General features: G+C 40.3%; 1 protein-coding gene across 1 annotated transcript in view; it reads left to right on the forward strand.

The window, feature by feature from the left end:
* The window catches only part of RP1 (RP1 axonemal microtubule associated), a 258,679-nt gene that overhangs the window by 160,283 nt on the left and 77,544 nt on the right, over positions 1-20,852 (forward strand). Inside the window, 5 exon segments of the mRNA XM_034759443.1 lie at positions 3,944-4,163; positions 5,822-5,976; positions 11,719-11,932; positions 13,493-13,683; positions 16,795-17,005. Of these exon segments, the coding sequence (XP_034615334.1) occupies positions 3,944-4,163; positions 5,822-5,976; positions 11,719-11,932; positions 13,493-13,683; positions 16,795-17,005 (991 nt within the window).

Here is a 20,852-nt window from a genome sequence, read left to right on the forward strand (position 1 = left end):
AAGAACAGGAGTACTTGTGGCACCTTAGAGACTAACAAATTTATTAGAGCATAAGCTTTCGTGGACTACAGCCCAGTGGGCTGTAGTCCACGAAAGCTTATGCTCTAATAAATTTGTTAGTCTCTAAGGTGCCACAAGTACTCCTGTTCTTCTTTTTTCATATGAGAAGTAGCACTGCTAGACATCATGAGGATGGGATCCTTAAAACCAATCTCCAGAGTGCTGGTACAAGTGGTATTAAATGAGCTTGATAAGTATGAGACCACAAACCTCTGCAGAGAGGACCATGCACACATTCATGATTACTCTGTGTCAGCAATTGTGGGAATGGCAGAAAATTAAATACCATGTAGTTTGGAGAAAAAAGGAGTGAGGGGGGGCCATGATAACAGTTTTCAAGTACATAAAAGTTTGTTACAAGGAGGAGGGTGAAATATTGTTCTCGTTAACATCTGTGGATTAAGACAAGAAGCAATGCACTTTGTATATTTTCTGTGGGAAGGATCACTGCTTAGCACATTAGAAGGACAGGGTTTCCAGAGCTCTGATACAGAGGAAATTACATGATCCTACAATGATCTGACCACACCCTTTGTACCTAGGATCACATATGCATGCACACATGCTTTATGTGAAAGTGACAATGAATTAAAATTAAAGTATGCATCCGGACAATAAATCTTAGAGTAGCCTAACTATTCTAGAACTGGTTCCTCTGAAGAAGTCGTGTGTAGCCCAGAAAGGTAAAGGCTTAAAATATTACAAATTTACTTAATCTTCTTTTATTTGGTACCTTTATCTGTGAGACTCAAAGTCCCAGTGGCTTGTTCAAAGCCAGCTCTTGATTATAAGAGTTATGCTTATTCAATCATGGAACAAAAGCAATACCTGTTACTTAGCATGTGACCAATCACAACTAACATAGCTCAAATTTCAAGCACCAAGTATAGAATACTTGGCTCCAACTGTGATTAATTGAGAGAGGAAAAATATGTGACAAAATTAATTAGCAAACTTTGAATCATGAATAAATATGAGGAAAGAGTATTCTGCTTGCAAATACTCCATAAGATGAGGAGAGAGGCTGCATTGCTAAGAATTATTCGCTCAGCTCTACTTAGGACATTTTGCATTAATTTGAAGCTTATAGGGATCAGAAGGTGAAGAAAGACAATTATTGGATCCAAGGTAGGAAATCCAATTCTGAAATAGAAAGGTGATCATGGTAAGTTGCTTGGGAAAGGGTTAGAATTGATGTAATAAAAACATGCATTACGATGATGGACCAAAAGACTGAAATAGAAAAGAGGATAATAATGACTGAATTAGAGGGAAAAATGTTAAAAGGAGAGAAATATCTGCTGAATTCAATTGAGATTACCCAGTACAGTTTAATTCAGTAGATCAGGAAGAAGTCTTGCTGCAGATATATTCTGGTTGGAGGCATAGTCACAGAGTTCATTGAAACCATGATTATGGGAAATGGAGGAAAAATAATGGTTTTAGAGCAGTCACGCTTCACACAGTAATGAAATAGTCTCTGAAACTGTCTTCCTGTACGTTACATCTACAATGTATATTGTCTGCACATTGCAAGGAATGCAATATACTGTATATCTTTTAAAATGTCATTAGAATGTCTTTGCAACTGTTTAGAAGTCTAGAGGTCTGGGTAGCAGAAGACAAGATAAGAGTACAATATGCCACCTCAAGTAAAAAGAAAAATATCCGAGTGCTGTATTTTTGCAATTCTAAACCATAAAGTTTTGTCCAATAAATACTCGTTGGTACGTATAACTAAGTAGCTGTGTGATATAAATGGAGTCAAGGGGTCCATCTGTAAGAAGGAAAAACTGCAGGCAATAATTTTAAAAACAGAAAGTCTTGCTGTGAAAAAGCAGAACTTATGACTTCATTGCTTCTGAAGAAGGTCCAATTTGGACATGCAGAAGAACAGTATGTTCTCCCCTTGAGAATAAGAGAAAAACACACACTTTTTGAGAAGAATTAGACTGATTAGTACAACAAATATAGCCATGCCTCATGATACCCTTTGCAACCTCCACAACCTTGTATGAAAAACTCTTGAAATAAAACCCTGTTCGTGCAATGGGGAAATTCTGTCTCCCCTTGCATGGACACAGAGATATCCTTAAACACAGTAGAATCAATGTGATTCCACTGCACAAGGCTTGGGAAGGATATAGTGAACCCATAAAGGGGTACAAATCCACGGTGTACTTCAGAGTACAGCTCCACATAGGATGCTCTTGTATCCCCATATAGCAGGGCTTGGGGCAAGTAGGTGTTGGCCCAGGAAAGAGAGGGGGAAGTCTGGTGGATTCTCCAGTGCATAACTACAACCTCAGGGCCACAGTATCAGCCACAGAGCAGCACTGCTACATGGACAGTGAGGAGGATTTCATGTCCCAGTCCCTATGAACTGCCCTCTGACTTCTGGGGTTTAGCTTGGAGGTAGAATTAACCCATTGTCCTTTTCTGATTGCAGTATTATTTTAGTAGATTCCATCTTTTTAACTGACAATTTCCTCTGAACATTCAAAACACTCCACCATATTTTAGCTACTTGACCTCTGTTGACGTTAATGAGAGTAGGTCAACTAATTGTCCTTTGCCCAAAATAATATAAAATATTCCTTCATCTCTGCTGTCCCTAAATAGCAGGTTAACTCACTCAGGCACCAGTCACGAATCCTTATCTTGTAGTTGGATTGAAAATATTAACTTATAAAATGAGAGAAGGAAGTTTTGATGGAATACAAGACCCTGGGCAACATTTTTTGCTTAGTCCTGTCTTAAAATTAATTGTTACCTTTTAAAACTAGCTTAGTCTCTTGTTTCTCTTGAAGCCACTATTGTTTCCAGCAGTAGGCTGATGAAACAATCAGATGTGGGTGCTGCTTTGGCTTGATGGCTGTGAATGAAAGTTGCTCTCTCCATCCAATCCAACAATTTTTACACCTTTGGGAGGCTGCAGATCGCTACCTCCTGGAATAAGAGGTGGGGAGAGTAGAGGTTAGAGGGTTCAGCAATTCCCTTCTCTCTTCCCTGCTCCACAGACACTAAGGAAATGAAACAGTAATGAGAAGGGATCTGACTGCAAATGTTGCCATGTCTATCCAGCTTTTTTTATATCTATGTCATTCACCTTTGGCCCCTCCAGTGCCTCAATCTGTGGATTGCATGGATAAACTGGGGCTCAGAGAGATCCATGGAGGTAGTGAGCAGTGGAAAGATTCCTCCTGGACTTGAAGTTAACCAGCAACAGTATCAAGGGATTCAACTTTCCCATTCCCGATCATCAGGACAATGTGGTTACATCATCGACAGTAGGGAAGGGCAACCCTATTGTGCAAAGCTAGATGTATAAGGTTAATGATTTTTTTTTTAAGAACAAAATGGCTCCTTTTTTCCAGTGAAGTGGATATGAAATCATTTGGATTATGAATTCTATCATTATACAAGTGAATATTTAATTAAAACTACTTGAGCGAGGCTTTATTATTACTTCTTGTTATTACTCATAATACCTAACACTTAGGGCTTGATCCTATTGATTTTAATAGTAGTTGAGGGCACTCAGCAGCCGGCATGATCAGACCATTACATAACAGCTTCCATCCAAGGCCCTCAGTGCACAGATGTTAATGAACTTAGCCTCACAGCTCCTTAGTGGGGAAAGAATCATCCCCATTTTGCAGATAAGGGAACAGAGAAGGCAGATTCAGATGGCATGCCTAAGGTCACACCAGAAGTCTAGAGGAAAGCCAGGAAATAGATTCCCTCATCTCCTTTATCTTAACCACAAAATCATCCTTCCTGTCTGTTCACATTAACTTCATCTGTCCTATGCCATTTGGAAAAAATCTCTGTTCATGAAGCTGCCTTGATAGCCCACTTTTCTTCATTATATTTATTGCAGGTTGAAACTGGAGATGTGGGGGATGTGTACAAGATTCGGGTCAGCTGTGATGATTTGCCAGGCTTTGAGGGCTGGCATCTGAAGTCCTTTCACATGCAAGAGCTACATACTAAACAAGAAGTGAACTTTGACTGTAACTGCTGGCTCTCTGTTAACAGAGAAGACAGAGAGCTGGTGAAAGAATTCCCTGCAGTGAATGAGAACCAGAAACCTTTACCAGGTAAAAATAGCAAAGGAGACAGGAACAATGAGAACCAGCCTTTGAAAAAGAGCCAGTTCAGCAAATATTACATTTAATCATTCTCTGTGCTCAGTATCTGTGGTGGTTCTGCAGCGACTCCATTCGCGCATGCACTGCGACAATACTGCACATTTTAAAATCTCTCCTAGTTACATGACAAATTGGGCTTAACATTTGCTAAATCTTGTGCATAACTCTAAGTGTGCAAAACTGGAAAAATCTAATTATGCTAGTAAAAGATAAGACATAAGTCAAAGCTGTGGAAGTCAATTTTGGTAGACTTAGTATTGAATTCTTTAGCTTATCATAGCTTGAGTTACTGAAGTGAATATCAGAAATAACCATTACTGTACAATAAAGTTGTGCTGTAATTTCAAGGGCATTTTTGTAATGTGGGAAGGTCCCACTTTTTTCAGAGGGCCTTCCAAACTTGTATCTATAAAATTAAAGAATACAGAGCTTCACATTTCTGCATTATACATGCAAGTCAATTGGTTAAGGGCCTACCTGTCATGGTTTCTCTAAACCGAGGCTATGTCTACACTAGCACTTTTGTTGGTCAGGGGTGTGAAAAAACCACCCCCTTGATTGAAATAAGTTTCACAAACGAAAGTGCCAGTGTGGACAGCACTATGGCCAGAGAGTGTCTCCTGTTGACATAGCTACCACTGCTCATGGGGGGGTGGTTTAATTATGATGACAGGAGAGCCCTCTCCCGTCGGCATAGAGTGGCTAGACGGGAGACCGTACAATCGTCCTGCTCCAGTGGTACAGCTATGCCACCTTAAGGTCTGTAGTGTAGACATAGCCTAAATGTTCTGACATGGTTAACACAGTTTGCTCTTATCTGAGCGTCTGAAAACTACTATGGATCTTAAAGGAAAACTACACTGATTAATTATGACCTCTTATATAGCTAAATATTAGCCAAATAATAATGTATATTGAAAATTATATATAATTTTTTTTTGGAGTTCATGTTACTATGTCACTATCTCCATAAAGGGTAAATAGGGCTGCAGCCTTATTGATACTTCCCAGAAGAAGGCCTCTCTGGATCAGCGAAATGCAGTCATATGACTGCATTATAAAGACAGAAGACTTTAAAAGGCATCATGTACCTTACAATGTTAAATGTGTTTATTAGCTTGTCATATAATACATACACTGTCATGAATTCAGATACTACCTTATGTCCTTCTTCTCTGTTCTAATTTGCATCATGTCAATAGAGTGCCTTCCTCTTTGATGGTTACTTTTTTATTATTATTATCATTATCTTGGAGACATTTATTTTTCTGACGGGCAAAAATTGACCTCTCCTGAATTCCTCCAGAGTCCCACACAATAAAACAGAATGAATTTTTCCAAGTGTACTAGCACAAGAGCCACATAGGGACAATCAAGCTCCCACTGTTGTCAATGAAAAGACTCCCACTGACTTCGGTGGGGGTTGGATCAGGTTCATACAGAAGAACTACTCCCTTTCTGTTCTAATCTCCATGTAACGTGTTCTTTTTGCTGTTATTATTTCTCTGATTTTATTAGAATATCTTTAAATTATATTGCAGTTTTCCTTGAAGTTTACCCTTTCAATTCAATCTGTTTTGTTCAAACAATCTTCTTTCTTTGTATAGTCCACAAGTATATTGTCTCTATACACACTGGTGACCACTGGGGATCAGAAACCTTTGCAAATGTTTATATCACTCTGTATGGCGAAAGAGGGGACACAGGTGTGAGGAAACTGCACGAATCATTGGTAAAAGGAGGAAAATTTCAAAGGAACAAGGTAAAAAGACACAAATGTTAAGTTTTCTTACAAACTCAAACAATAGTACTGTTTTCTGAATGTCTACCACCAGCTCTTGATTGTAAGAGCAAAATTCTCCTTATAGATCTTTGTAGCAGTATTCTGTTCTAGTTTTATGTTTAGATTTTCCATAGGTGATCATCAGGGTTCTACATTTGCATGTGTAAAGCAGCTTATCTGAGTCATAACCCTTGTGATCATGCCTCTCAACTTTTTATGTCTCAAATGTGGGATGCAGTGTGTGACAAAGAACCAAAATTAGTATCATAAAAATGATTCATGCAGGAAACTTACATTGCTGTGAGATTCATTCCTTTAATGTAAATAGCAGTTTTGATAATCATATCTTAAATATTATTTCTGTTGATAATTTTCAGCAACAAAAGTGAGGGGGCACCAAATTTCTTTGCAACGTAGTAGCTTTTGGGACTAAAAGAAGTGATATTCCCCGAAAGAAGAGATATTTAATGTATAACCTCAGAGGAGAAATTTTACTTAAAGAAGAGAATGCACTGACAGAGTTTAAAAATAAGATAATCCTTTTTCATACTTACTCATCACCAAGCTGTAGTATTCTTAAGAAAGCAGAGAGTCAGATTTCTGTGAAATTATTTCATTTAACAATCATATCAACAACATAAAGGATGAAACTAGATTCAATGTCTAACTTAGAGAACCCCCAACCCAGGAATCGGCAACCTTTAGCACATAGTGGGCCGGTTTGTTTACCTGACGTGTCCGCAGTTTCGGCCGATTGCGGCTCCCACTGGTGCGGTTCACTGCTCCAGGCCAATGGTGGCTTCAGAAAGTGGCGCTGGGTGAGGGATATGCTGGCCACCTATCAGTAGCAATTTACCAGACCACTGGTACTGTCCCTCAGGGAGACCAGAGTTTCACATCCTCCCTCGCATAAGAACATAACTTAAGAACATAAGAACGGCCGTACCAGGTCAGACCAAAGGTCCATCTAGCCCAATATCCTGTCTACCGACAGTGACCAATGCCAGGTGCCCCAGAGGGAGTGGACCAACAGGCAATGATCAAGTGATCTCTCTCCTGCCATCCATCTCCATCCTCTGACAAACAGAGGCTAGGGACACCATTCCTTACCCATTCTGGCTAATAGTCATTAATGGACTTAACCACCATGAATTTATCCAGTTCTCTTTTAAACGCTGTTATAGTCCTAGCCTTCACAACCTCCTCAGGTAAGGATTTCCACAAGTTGACTGTGCACTGCGTGAAGAAGAACTTCCTTGTATTTGTTTTAAACCTGCTGCCTATTAATTTGGTGACCCCTAGTTCTTGTATTATGGGAATAAGTAAATAACTTTTCCTTATCCACTTTCTCCACATCACTCATGATTTTATATACCTCTATCATATCCCCCCTTAGTCTCCTGTTTTCCAAGTTGAAGAGTCCTAGCCTCTTTAATCTCTCCTCATATGGGACCCATTCCAAACCCCTAATCATTTTAGTTGCCCTTTTGTGAACCTTTTCTAGTGCCAGTATATCTTTTTTCAGATGAGGAGACCACATCTGTACACAGTATTCGAGATGTGGGCATACCATCGATTTATATAAGGGCAATAAGATATTCTCAGTCTTATTCTCTATTCCCTTTTTAATGATCCCTAACATCCTGTTTGCTTTTTTGATCGCCTCTGCACACTGCGCAGACATCTTCAGAGAACTATCCACGATAACTCCAAGATCTTTTACCTGACCTGTTGTAGCTAAATTGTATCATATTGTATCCATCATATTGTATCCATCCTCCACCCCCGCAGGAGGAAATGTTTGAGGACCACGAGGCTAGGGTAGATGAAGAAGCCATGCCTGAGACTCCCATGAGTCATGCAAGGCTACTACTCAGCTGCTTCCAGTAGGGACATCTTGGACAGGCAGGTGACAGTCCCCTTGCACGTAAAGAATGCTCTAAACTGGTGGAAAGAGCAGCTCAACATCTGTGCAGGTGTCACCCAACCCCAGGAGTGACGCTAACTACTGACACATCCCTGTTAGGATAAGGGGAGCCCACCTACACACCCTAACAGTTCAGGGCAAATGGACAGCCCATGAAGCAAGCCACCACATCAACCTGTTGGGGCTCAGGATAGTCAGGAACAATTGCCTCCATTTCCTGCCCCTCATCAGGAGCAAGACAATCAGGGTAATGATGGACAATATATTCTACATGTTCTACATTAACAAGCAGGGAGGAGCAAGATCCTCCTCCTTGGGTACTGAAGCCACAAAGCTCAGGAACTGGTGTATAGCCCACCACATCCAGATTTCAGTGGTCTAACTCCCAGGCATACAGAACACTACAACCAGAGATTTCTCCCACTACTACGAATGGGACCTGGACACCGAGGTTCTTCAAAGCATGTTCCAGAAATAGGGACTGACAGATATCAATCTTTTATGCCGCTTCAGAGAAAAGGAAGTACTTTCTCTTCTGTTCAAGGGGAGGATCTATGTCACCACTTCCTGGGGACGTCTTCCTTCTATCATGAAAAAAGAGTCTGTTCTATGTCTTTCCCCCACCACCCCTAGTTCTAAGGAGGCTGAATGAGATCAGGCAGGACAAGGCTAGAGTTCTTCTCATAGCATATACCTGGCCAAGACAAGCTTGGTACCCTTACCTGCTTCAACTCAGTGTCCAACCATCAATCAAATTCCCGACCATATCTCAGGGTGTAGCTCCTTGATGTGCAGCAGATGTTATTAAACAGTAGAAAAACATCAACCTGCACTACCTACCTACCAAAATGGAAGAGATTTGTCCATTGGTTTGGTTGTTGCTACCTCTAGCCTGAGTTGGTTCCCCTTTCTCTCATCCTAGATTAGCTGCTGGATCTGTCATCTGGGTTATTCATCAGATCAGTCAAGGTACACCTGGCCACAGTATCAGCCTTTCATCCCCCAGTCAAGGGATTCTTCATTTTTGCTCACCTGATATCATCCAGATTTTATTGAGTGTCTGGGTAATCTCTTCCCCCACATTAAACCCTGACCCCGTTTTGGGATCTCAACCTGGTTTTCAACCACCTCAGGAAAACTCCATTCAAACCAATGGTGATCTGCTCCCTACTACATTTTTCAATGAACACGGCCTTCTTAGTTACCATCATGTCAGCCCCTAGGGTCAGGGAGATTGGAGCCTTGATGGCAGATTCCCCCCACCCCCCTTACAATGTTCTTTATGGCAAGGTCATTAAAGTTCCACATTCTAAGGTTCTACCAAAGGATTTTCATCCTAACTATTATATCCATCTACCAGTATTTTTCCCAAAACCTGAGAGTTCTCAGCAGGAATCCTATTTCCACATCTTGGACATTAGAAGGTACTTTGCCTTCCACCTGGGTTGGAATAAGCAGTTTAGGAGATCGCCTAGACGCTTCTTCTCCTTTGCAGATAGATCTAAGGGGGATCCTATCTCTGCTCAGAGACTTTTGAAATGACTATCGGGTTGTATCTCTGCCTGTAGGTACTCAGCCCTCGCCCCCTCAGGGGGTGAGAGCACTTTCAGCCAGATCATAGGCCCCATCTACTGCATTTTTTGAAGAATGTTCCAATATCTGAGATATGTAGAGCCACTACTTGGATTTCAATCCATACAGTTTCAAAGCATTAAACCCAGCTTCATGCCATCAGATCTGATGCAGCTTCAGTTCTGGACCCTGTTCCAAAGCTCCCTCCTCCTCCTCGGGATACTGCTCAGAAGTCAAGTGAAGTGGGGACACTATTCGAAGAAGAAGGAAGAGTTACTCACCCCATCTGGTTCTTAATTAAGGCAATACAGGGAAAAATCTGTGCATGAAGGATGAGTTACTCACCCTGTGCAGTAACTGTAGTTCTTCAAGATGTGTGTCCCCATGGGTACTCTATTACCCATCCTTCCCCTCTGGTGTGGTTGTTCCCTAGGAGACTCCTAGGTAGAGAAGAAACTGAGGGTGGTTTGCCCACACACCTATTTATAGCCTTGGTGTCTGCCATGAGGAGGCATAGGGCGCACGCCTGGGCCGAACTGACACTGCTAGTCAGGGCCAGATTAGGGTTTTGTGGGGGACCTCTAGATCAGAGCAAGTGGGGGCCCCTCCCCACCCCGTCTGCCTGCAGTTACTGTCCTCCCCCAGCATGGGGTCGAGGCGCGGGGGCTTGCCCCACTCAGGTCGCCTGCCCTCTACCCCTCCAATTAGCTGGGGCCCCTGGTAATGGGCCCCGTTGGCCTAGTGGCTAATCCGCCACTGCTGCTAGCTAGAAATCTCCGATCAAGGGTTTAAGAGGCACATTTCACACCTGAAGTGGTGCACTGATAGGGGGACAAATCTCAAAAAACTACAGTTACTGCACTGGGTGAGTAACTTGTCCTTCATGCACAGATTTTTTCCTGTATTGCCTCAATTAAGAACCAGTTACTTAAATGTACTTGCAATCTGACTGTCAAGTGTGGAATTCTAGTAAATGGATGTTTTATCACCTGAAAGCATTTTTAATATTAGTGAAAGATAAACTGCTTTTGTGTTACTTTTATACAAAAATAGCTATGACGTTCTATAGCACTTTGCTAACCACAGAGTTGTTCTTCACAGAGCTGTTTGCTAATATATCCATTCTAAGTGCTTTGTAGTTTTATTTATTAAGATCCCATAGTGCATAAATTTATTTTTTTAATTTTTATATGAAACATTGTTATTGTTAAAACTCCAATTGTTTTCAACTTGATTCAGCAAACATTTCCAGCTAATCAAAACGTATTGACCATTGTTAGCCACACCGGGGCCCACTGGGCCCTCATTTGGGTAGTGTACAAAGCAGATAGGATTGTTATAAAATGAGAAGAATGCATTGCACCAAGCTGTCCTTGAATCATATAGATTTAATGCTGCATTAAATTTCCTCTTTCGACTCCTCTCTCCCCATTGTTCTCTTTTCCTTCTCTTTCCCTTTACTTCTTTCCTTTCCCTTCCTTCCCCATTGCTCTATCCATTCTGTTCCTCTTCTGTCTTTGTCTTTCCCATCCTTCTCGTTCATCTCTGCTTGTGACTCTTTCTCTCTCCTACTTCTCCCATCTGCTCCTTTTCAGACTTCTTTTCCCTCCTTTCTTCTCATGTTGTACAGAAAACAAAAGACAGGTTTCTCTGCTTTCTAAGAGAGAATTCAGGATTATAGAAAACATTGTCTCCCAATGAATAAGCTTTTTCCAGAATGTTAACTTCCCTCTGGAACCCCACTAATGCATATTTGCATAATAGATCCTGGAAGCCAGAAACTCACAATGAGTATATCAGAACCAAGATTTTCTAGGGATTTTTTAGTATCCAGAAGCACATTGTAGCATAATTTGAAATGACTGATGAAATGTCCCATCTGAGCCAAAGATCAAATGAGCCCGCAGTCATTACTAATGTTGGGCCCGAGCCACAATGTTTGGAATCTAATCAAGAACAGAATTATGCTGTTCAGAGAGGGGATTTCCTTTTTAACCTTTATAGATATAAGCCAGTCATGACGTTCAGATCCTGATCCCGATCTAGAACCAGGTCCAAGGTTTCTCTGAAGTTCAAGTATATTCAGATCCAAGCTTTTGGTTTAAGTTCATCTCTAGTTATTACATTTTGCATTTACGCATTGTGTGTGTGTGTGTGTTTATATATTTAAAGAACGAGTATTCCATTTTTGCTGCTTTTCAAAGTATTTCTCCTTTTTGCAGGTGGATTCATTTTTAATAGAGGCAGTTTCTCTGAGCCATTTGCAAAAGGTAGTTGTAGGACATGATGGAGAAGGATATGGGACTGGAATGTACCTCAAGATGATAACAATCAAGGAATCAGAGGACTCAGATAAAGAGTGGATCTTTCCATGTTGGAACTGGCTTGATACTCATCTGGGAATATGTGAGACTGTTTGTGAGATTATAACAATAGGTAGGTCCTTCTGCAACAAGACTGAAGTCAATGAGAGTTCCACCTGCTTACATCAAGGTCTTTACAATTGCTATAATTTCTTTATTTGGCTATAAACACCACACAAATTTTCAGCATGATTTTACTATAATAGCAAACACACTGGTAAGGTCAGAGATAATATAATCTAATGCTGCATAGTGCACTCTGCATAAAGCAGTAGCCCTCTGAATTAAATTTAGCACGTTAAAATTAATGATTTAATGGGGGATTAGAATGTGAGAAGCAGGCCTCATGGGGATAAGTGGCTTAAAGTAGAGTTTTAATGCACTAGTTTTCAGCCTGTTGGGAGCCGATCTCAAGTCTAGGGAAAAGTTAGTTTAGTGGCTTCAGCTTAGTCCTTATCTGTGGGCATTAGTCCACTCCCACAGAGCTACTGCACTGTTCAGTAGAACTGTTGCTCTGTTTGGCTGAAGCCCATTGTTGCAGCAGGATTGCAAGTCAAAACCTAGGTGCAAGTGGCAGAAAGGCATTGGGAGGTGCTCACAGCATGATCTCCGGACAGCCTCTCACTTCCAAACAAGAAGTAAAATTCATCAATCACATTTAAAAATAAGAGGAAAGAAGATTGCTGTAATCAGGTGTTGTATCCTATAAAAATAATGCCAAGAAGATAGATACACCAATGGAAATGAACCTTCCAAGTTAGATCTGTAAGGGGGGAAAAAAAGTAGAAAAGCGAGAAGCAATGTGTCTATATCACATACACTTAGAACCCACCAGGTAGTTTTCTAGACTCATTAAAGGTAGATTTCTCTGTGTTGTCTTATTTATCATATCACAACATAGGATCATTTAAACATACATAGCATGTTTACATAGGATCGTTTAAACACATTCCAAAATTAAAGGTCCAAATGTAGCAGACCTGTAATTATTCAGAGGGTTTTTAGCATTGCTGTATGAGGATCTGGCTAATGTGGGTTTAGAGCACATATTTTTATAGGTTCACTTCTCAGTATCATACAACATATTCTTATTTAAGGTCTGATTTCATTGATGCTATTTGCTATATACCAGATGTTGTTATGCTTCAGACTACCATTGTTTCTAAATGAGGTAAGTGAGACAGTGAGTAGGTGACACTGATTACTTCTGTCAAAACAATTAATTAGGGTTATGAAGGAGGGTGCGTATTCTTTAATAATGAATTCCAAAAAGGATAGTAAAAACAACTTGACATCCAGAAAAAATTCTGACAGAGTAGCAGCCGTGTTAGTCTATATCTGCAAAAAGAACAGGAGTACTTGTGGCACCTTAGTGCCCAAGTACTCCTGTTCTTTTTGAGAAAAAAATTCTGTAAATCTAAAGTTTGAAACACAAAAGAACATTAAGGTTAAATTCTTGATGAAAAAATGCAATAAAAGTATTGATGTGTTATTCTTAGTGAACTGTTGCCATAGATACAACGTAACCTGCAAATACAGCTGTGTTTGTGTACTGTAAAGCCTGTGGCCTAATATATTATGCCTTTCTCTCATGCTGTCTTCTTTCCTCTTTCCGTTTGATCATTTTTTAAAGGTAAAAGATTGATTTCTAGTCCTCAACTGCCTCAAATCAACATGCAGTCCTCAGGTCTGTGGATAATGGACATCATTGGATCTGACGTCAACACTGAAATGGATCCAATACACCTCTCTTTCATCTTTTATGGAGACCTGAATCACAAAGAGTTGGCACTTCAAATTACAGGAAAAGCAACTCAAATCAAAGTAGTTCAATCTTTCTCTATTACCAGAAAACTTCTAAGAATCATATACTCAATAATCCTTTTAATTCCTGTAGAAATAGTTTATTTGGGCCAAATTTCCAAAATGATTTCTAAACCTGTTGTGCAAATTGGCTCAAACAGTCATTTTGACAGTCAAACAGTCTACAAATGACAGGATTTTCACATGCGCAATGGTGTTTTCATTAACAAATCCTGCCTGATTTTCATGCATTGTGTGTTTGCATGAGAAAATTCTGTGATTTGCTAGTGCATATGGTTGTGCATGTCAGACTGCAGGCACAGATATACAGGCCAGTTTGAGGCCCTTTTGAAAATGTGGTATTTCATAATTTAATCCACAAATATGAGGTATAAAGTCAGAGATACCAAGTTACTTTTCTGGGGTCAGGATATGTTAGGGTAAAATGTCCTTGTCCCTTTTCCTCCCTAAACCTCATAATCTAATCCTTCCTCCCTTCTACTATGTTTCTCCTTCCTAACCGCCTTCTCTCTTCATCCTATATTCACACCCATTCCATTCCCTTGCCTCATTTGCTTTCTATCCCTATCTCTTTTGCCCCTCCTTTCTTTTTCCTTTGCCCAACTCCTTGTTCCCCCATCAGGGTCCTCCTCCCTCCTCCCTTATGCCACTCTTTCATCCTCCCCCCCCCCCTCGTTCTGTCTCCTTTCCCTTTCCTTCCCAACTAATTAAAACATCAACAAACCTTTGAGACTCACCTTCAGTCAGTAGGGAGCCTCTCATTACCCCGCATCCTCACTTCCTTTTGGGAATTATACTGTCTTCTCTGATAGGAGGGGCTATTCCTGTTCCTATAGTACTTATTGACACTCCACTCTGCCTGCATGTGCTACAGACACAGTGGGGAGTGGAACAGTAATTAAAATGACCACTGCTGAAGCAGACCCAGAATTGGAGTAGCTCCTACCTTGGCCGTAAAGGAAGGGAAAGAGCCTCCGCTATGGGCATAATCCACAAAAAGGAACTCTTACAGATTTAATTTTAAAAAATTAAATTTTTCGTTCTTGTCTGATGCCCTTTAATGTACACCGATGCTAACAATTTTCCTCGGTGCACCCAACACACCTATCATGGCAACCTAATACTGCTTGGGGGAGCACTTCTTTTTTATTCTGTAGAAGGAAGATTCAAATGAATACTGCTCCTAACCATTTGAACATATCACTTACCCCAATCGGTGTCTCCAAAGCAGAACATTTTGAAGTATCTTATTGGTGGGTTATCAACCAAAAGTATAAAGATTATTTATGCTGGAGAGTGTTGGTGGCTGCCAGCACACATGTCTTTGATCTGTCAGTAATCACAGGCCTCACTGAAGCTCATGGGTATGTTAGTCACTTTTCATTCAGGTTAAATGAGGGAGCAATTAAATGCCCCTTTGTTCAGAGATAGCTGAAACAATAGAAACCACTGCCCAAGGCATTCGACCTCCTGGGAAGACCTGAGCAAGAACTAATTCAGGGACAATCAGAAGGGTTTCCCTGGGGCTTGTGGGGCTGGGGCATTGATTGGTGGAGCTGTGGGTGTCACAAGCACTCAGGATCAGAAAGCTGGGAAAGCACTGGTGAGTGTGGTGCTGGGAGGAAGCCGGGGAGAGAGTTTCTTTTGGGCACAGGACTGGCTGGAAAGCTGGCTTCAATCTGTGAGCAAGGAAACTGCCTCCTGGTGTTTGTTTCTACTGTGCTCAGGGCAGCAGGACTTTGTGTACACTCTTTGTAAATAAATAGAATTTGCACCAATGAACTAGCTGAATCTGTCATCAATTTCTCTTCCTAGTGGAAAAAACCCAGCAAGGCCCCAAATATTGGCTAACTGCGTGGGCCAAGGGGGAACTCTGATTCCCCAGTGCATAATATGAAGGTAGTGCATAGTGCCACACTGAATGAACTGCCTTTTTGGCTGATAGGGATGGTTTAATTTGGGTAGCATAGCAAGTAAGCAATAGTTCTCAAACTGTGGTCTGTGGAGCACTTGCTGGTTATTAATAGAAAGCAGGCACATCATACTTCACGCGCTGCTGCTCCTCCTTGCTCCTAGCTGCTTCTATAGGCATCAGAAGAGCCTGGATATAAGCTGGAAACAAGGGGGAGCAAGTCTGGCTGTCTCCACTAAGGGCCCTTTGCTACATAAAAAGGGTGTGAAAGTGGAGGTGCCCACCTGGATGAAGAGAATGAAGTGGCCAGGCAGCATGTTCAAGGCATCAGATCGCTGGGCCGTGGATGTAAAGAAGGGAAGGAGGGCAGCCAAGCAGGGAGTGGGGGAAGCAGACAGGAAGTAAAGATGAATCCAAGAATAAAAAGAGACAATGTGCTTACCCTGTTGTTCCCTCAAAAGAGATTTATTGCCTTTAAATATAGTTACAAATTACATAAGCACTTTCCTAGGGTTACTTATACATGCAGTGGCATGGCCACAGGGATGTTGTGCAATCACTAATGGGAGCTGAGGGGATCTGTTCAATCATGAATCCAAGGGGAAGGGCTCCAGAGGACAATCTGTCTACTAAAATGTGGTTCACGCTATGGAAGAAGTCTGAGAACCCTTTAAAGAAGTGAAATAATGTGTTTCCTTAACTGCATAGTTTACTCAAAATTAAATTAATTGACTTTAAAATTCACACTTAACTACAGCAGTTGTTTTTACTGAATGTTGTAGGAAACACATTTTTTTCCCCATGGGATTCATGATCTGGTAACTGAACACTTGAGCTTTTCGTTGTATTGTTAGCAAGTTGAGATGAGCCATTTGGTCACTTTCTAATCAATAACGTTTGCAAACAGTCCACTGCATCATTGTGAATTATAGTGTCTAATTTTGTTCGGTATGCAATTTTCCCCAGTGACTCTTATGAGAAAAGTCACCAATTCTCTGACATTCAAACCACTAGAGAGCCATTCAGCTCATGCAGTTAGCAAATCAATTTTGTATTGTGAAAAAAAAAGTAACAATTCTAAAACTGCCACAATCTTTTAATCTCTGAGACTTGTTAAATTATTATTTGTAACTGACAAGCATATTAGATCTGGCACTGCAATAGTGAGACTGCATTTGACTTCTCTTTTTCTCACATAGGATGAACTGGCAGACATTGGCTCAATATACAAGATTCAGATAACTGGCCCACACAGCAAGTTAAATCAGCCTTGGCACTTAGACTTACTGCATATGAAGCACACAGGCACGAACCAGGAGATGTGGTTAGCTTTCAACTGCTCGTTCAAATGTAATGAAGACAAATGTGTGGAACTGCCAGCTCTCTACGCAGACCAGGATCCTTTGCCTGGTAATTTAAGCCCTTTTTCCTCACTGAGGGTCAGGTTCTGTCCTTGGATGCACGTGTGCTTCTCATGTTGATTGCAGTACATGCTATGCGCAGGTTTCCAAAACAAGAATTTTGTCCTAAGATTGTAATGTGATAAATGTAAAAGCAAGAGCAGGCAACACTTCTTTCCTCTAGAAAGGAAGTCAGTCCAATGAAGTCAGTCTTGGGGCAACCTATGGAACAGCTGACACCAAATTAAACATATCTTGTTGATATAAGATTTCAGTCTCTTTCAAATTATAGCAAGCAGACAATAGCATGTGGCATTTAAAAAAAATAAATGTATTGATCCTGCAGAGTAAAATAGGTCATAACAAATCAACTGAATAAATGTATGATGTATTATGTAGTGTATGATATTAACCTATCCTTTCTATAAATAAGGAATTGATTACCTAGAAATGTTTACTTTTTTAGAAATGTCAGATATGCACAGACCCAATACAAGCCAGTGAAAAGGTTTTAAAAACCTGTCATGGTCAGTTATCATAGAGCTATCCACCAATTTCAATTGCTTTAGTTAGTGTTTTATTGATGTTCATGAGGAATTTACGATACAGAAAATATTACTACAGCCAAAAACCGTGATATTAATTTGCACAAGTTCAGTTTTTCTGCACATTTTTCAAGTAGTAACACAAGCAAATTATTTAGATGTATGGTGTCACAAACATGACAAGATGATGATTACTTCAGAAAATATGGGTAAGAGCAGCCTGCATATTGATAGCTTTCATCCGTGGCCATTTAAGAAAAAGTTTCCCATTTATCCAATTCATTAGAATAATGAGAAGTAGTAGGGATAGTACAGATCATGTACTGAAACTATTAGCAACAGCAAAGAGGTTTATTGACCAAGGCTACAGTAGAGAGGATGTTGTATTGGCTAAACAGAAGTTGCTGGGAAAAAATGGGAAGTCTCTCTGCACCCAGAAAGAAACAATAAAATACTCCACATGAAAATTTAAAATCCTAAGCAGTTTTTCTTAACCATTTCATCCCAAATGGAACTTGAACAAACTCAGCAAAACACAGTCAAACAAACTCTTTTAATCACTCACTGCATGTTGGTATGCAGAATTTTGCATGATTAGGAGTCCCAACCTGTATCCATTCACCCAAAAACATTGTTCTTCCTAGGTTTTTGATCATCCAGATTCAAAGTAACAGAAGAAGGTGATACATACACACACACTACAATCATCAGCATGAATCCTGGGGAAATGACCTCATGCTCTAAGAACAAAACACAAGCGCCTATCCTGAGTAAAAGGATTCCTTTAACCTCCCAGTGGTATTAGGGTTGACTTACTGATTTAAGACCAGCCACAAAAGGGCAATGCTAAAAAAAAATCAAAATTCAAACACTTATCAAAATTCTTGTGAATACAGAAAACACAAAAACAAATTCCCAAATGTGCTAATTTATAACCCCAAGAATGTCTAAAGCAGAAATGATGTCTATGGCGCGTTTATTTTCATTCACTTCTGACTTTTCACTTCCTCGTCTTCTGAGACAAAATAGAGCTCTGTGTGAAAATTCAGATTTTTACTTTGTGAATTTTTCCCAAGCAGAACAAATTTTTGAGTAATTTCCTAAAAATCAGGCACTGCTGTGAATAACACCTCTGTATTAGGAAATTCATATAAGGCCCAGACCTTGTATATGACTTAGGTAGTGTGATTATAGGCTTCATGACACCCCAACCCAAAGAAAATGTGGTCCTCAATCCTGCATAACCTTCTACATGTGAATAATTTTATGCATGTGAATAGGCACATTGGGCTTATGTGTGTCTTCGAAATCAGAGCCAATGTTGTTCATATTCCGTGTGTGTGTGTGTGCGCGCGTGCGCGCTATACATGTGATTTTCTATATGGGAAAGTGTTGTTACTGGGGCAGTGTTTTATATTTCAGGGTCACAGTCGTAAATCAATCTAAATTTTCTAACAAACAGGCAGCTTTTCTTTGCATATCAGTTTGCTTACTGGTGACAAAGATATTCTAGAGTTTTATTTGAGTGCAGTCATTCATGGCCTGAAAGAGACAGCAGGATATGGAGATGCCTTTAATAAATTCCTTCGTAACACAAGTCCAAATAAAATAAAACACTTTAAAAATAAACAAATCATTGTGTCCCAACCTCTTAGCCCCCCGCAGAGAAGATAAATAGAAAGATCCCTTTAGATAGTAAAGTTAAAGATAAAAGGTAAACCTCAAAATACCAAACCATTTTACTGTCAGCACCAGATGCCTGGTTATAATAAAGGCCATATCAGTATCACCTCATCCATTATCAACTCTGATTTTCATGGGAATTTTCCAGGAAAAAAGTATCCTCATCGTTTTGATCTTTACTCAGAGGCAGTCTTTCAGTAATATCCAATCCCTGACCTATCTCCTCCCCCCGCCCCCATATACACAGCTAAACCCTCCCTTGCAAAAGAGCAGGGAGACTTACACATTGTGTTCATGTCTCCTATGTCACCCCACTGGTCTCAACTGGACATGTTGTTTGTTCTGTGTCCAGTCTATCCTATTGATAGTTTCAGTTTCCAATGCAGAGTCATGGTTTCTCCTGTTATGTCCTGATCTGAAGGAATGCCAGCAGTGTTAGGAGTGTAGAGCTCATCCAGTACCAGGGAGGCAAAGCAAGTATTGGACTGGATTCTCCCAAGGGAACCACCTTGCCCTGTCTTTCAGCTATAGGACCATTTCCATCTCCTTAACACAGTGCCCCCTCACATGCAACAGTGGGCAACTCCCAAGTTACCACAGTACTAGACCAGTAGTTTTCAACCTTTTTTCATTTTTTTTTTCAAAAATTTCAGATGGAGGTGCGGACCCTTTTGGAAATCTGAGACATAGTCTAAGCTAATGTGTAGTCTATGGAAATCAGTTGTAAGTTTGTAACAGCGATGTTAACTAACCATTGAAAAAATTTACCAAGGATTGTGGTGGATTCTCCTTCACTGGCAATTATTAAATCAAGATTGGATGTTTTTTTCTAAAAGATCTGCTCTAGGAATTATTTTGGGGAAGTTCTATGGACTGTTACATAGGAAATCAGTCTAGATAATCACAATGGTCACTTCTGGCCTTGAAATCTATGAATAAAAAATCCTTCTCACCTCATTCAAACAAGTGGTCTACTGACTTCAGTAGATCTACTTGCTTGAACAAGGTTATCAGGACTAGGCTCTGGGTGCATCACAACAATGACATATCTTGTTTCTGCTGACCCAGAGAATCCTGCATCTTAAACCCTAGTTTTTCCAATGGCAGAACAACTTGCTTCCAAAATATCACCTAGGCAGATCATTTGCTTTAAATTGTGTGGGCCATATCCTCAGTTGGTGCAAATCAATGCAGCTCCATTGACTCCAGTAGAGGTAGGCTGATTTACCCCACCTAAGAATGTTTAGGCACCTTAAAGAGCATACACTAGGCCTCAATCTAGCACTTAAGCACCTTCTTCAAATATATGAGTAGTCCAGTTGATGTCAAGTGCTTTGCTGGATCAAGACCTAGGCTAATTTTTTTTTAAAGTGATGGGGGAGTTCTTGAATATGATAAATAATGCCATACGGAAATAAAAGTTACTTTTCACAAAAGAGGCTTCTTTATGTGCTATCCGCACACAGTTGAATGATGAGGAGAAACAAAGATGTTTCCACCTAACAGAAATGTGTTGCAACATGTATATAAATGTTACCAGTGTGGATATATACAGCCCTTATTACTTGTTAAACTCAGTCAGTATGCAAAATTGGCCTGTAAAGCCCTTACTTCAGTGATATGAACTTT

The sequence above is a fragment of the Trachemys scripta genome, chromosome 2 (assembly GCF_013100865.1).
Source record: "Trachemys scripta elegans isolate TJP31775 chromosome 2, CAS_Tse_1.0, whole genome shotgun sequence".
Lineage (NCBI taxonomy): Eukaryota > Metazoa > Chordata > Testudines > Emydidae > Trachemys > Trachemys scripta.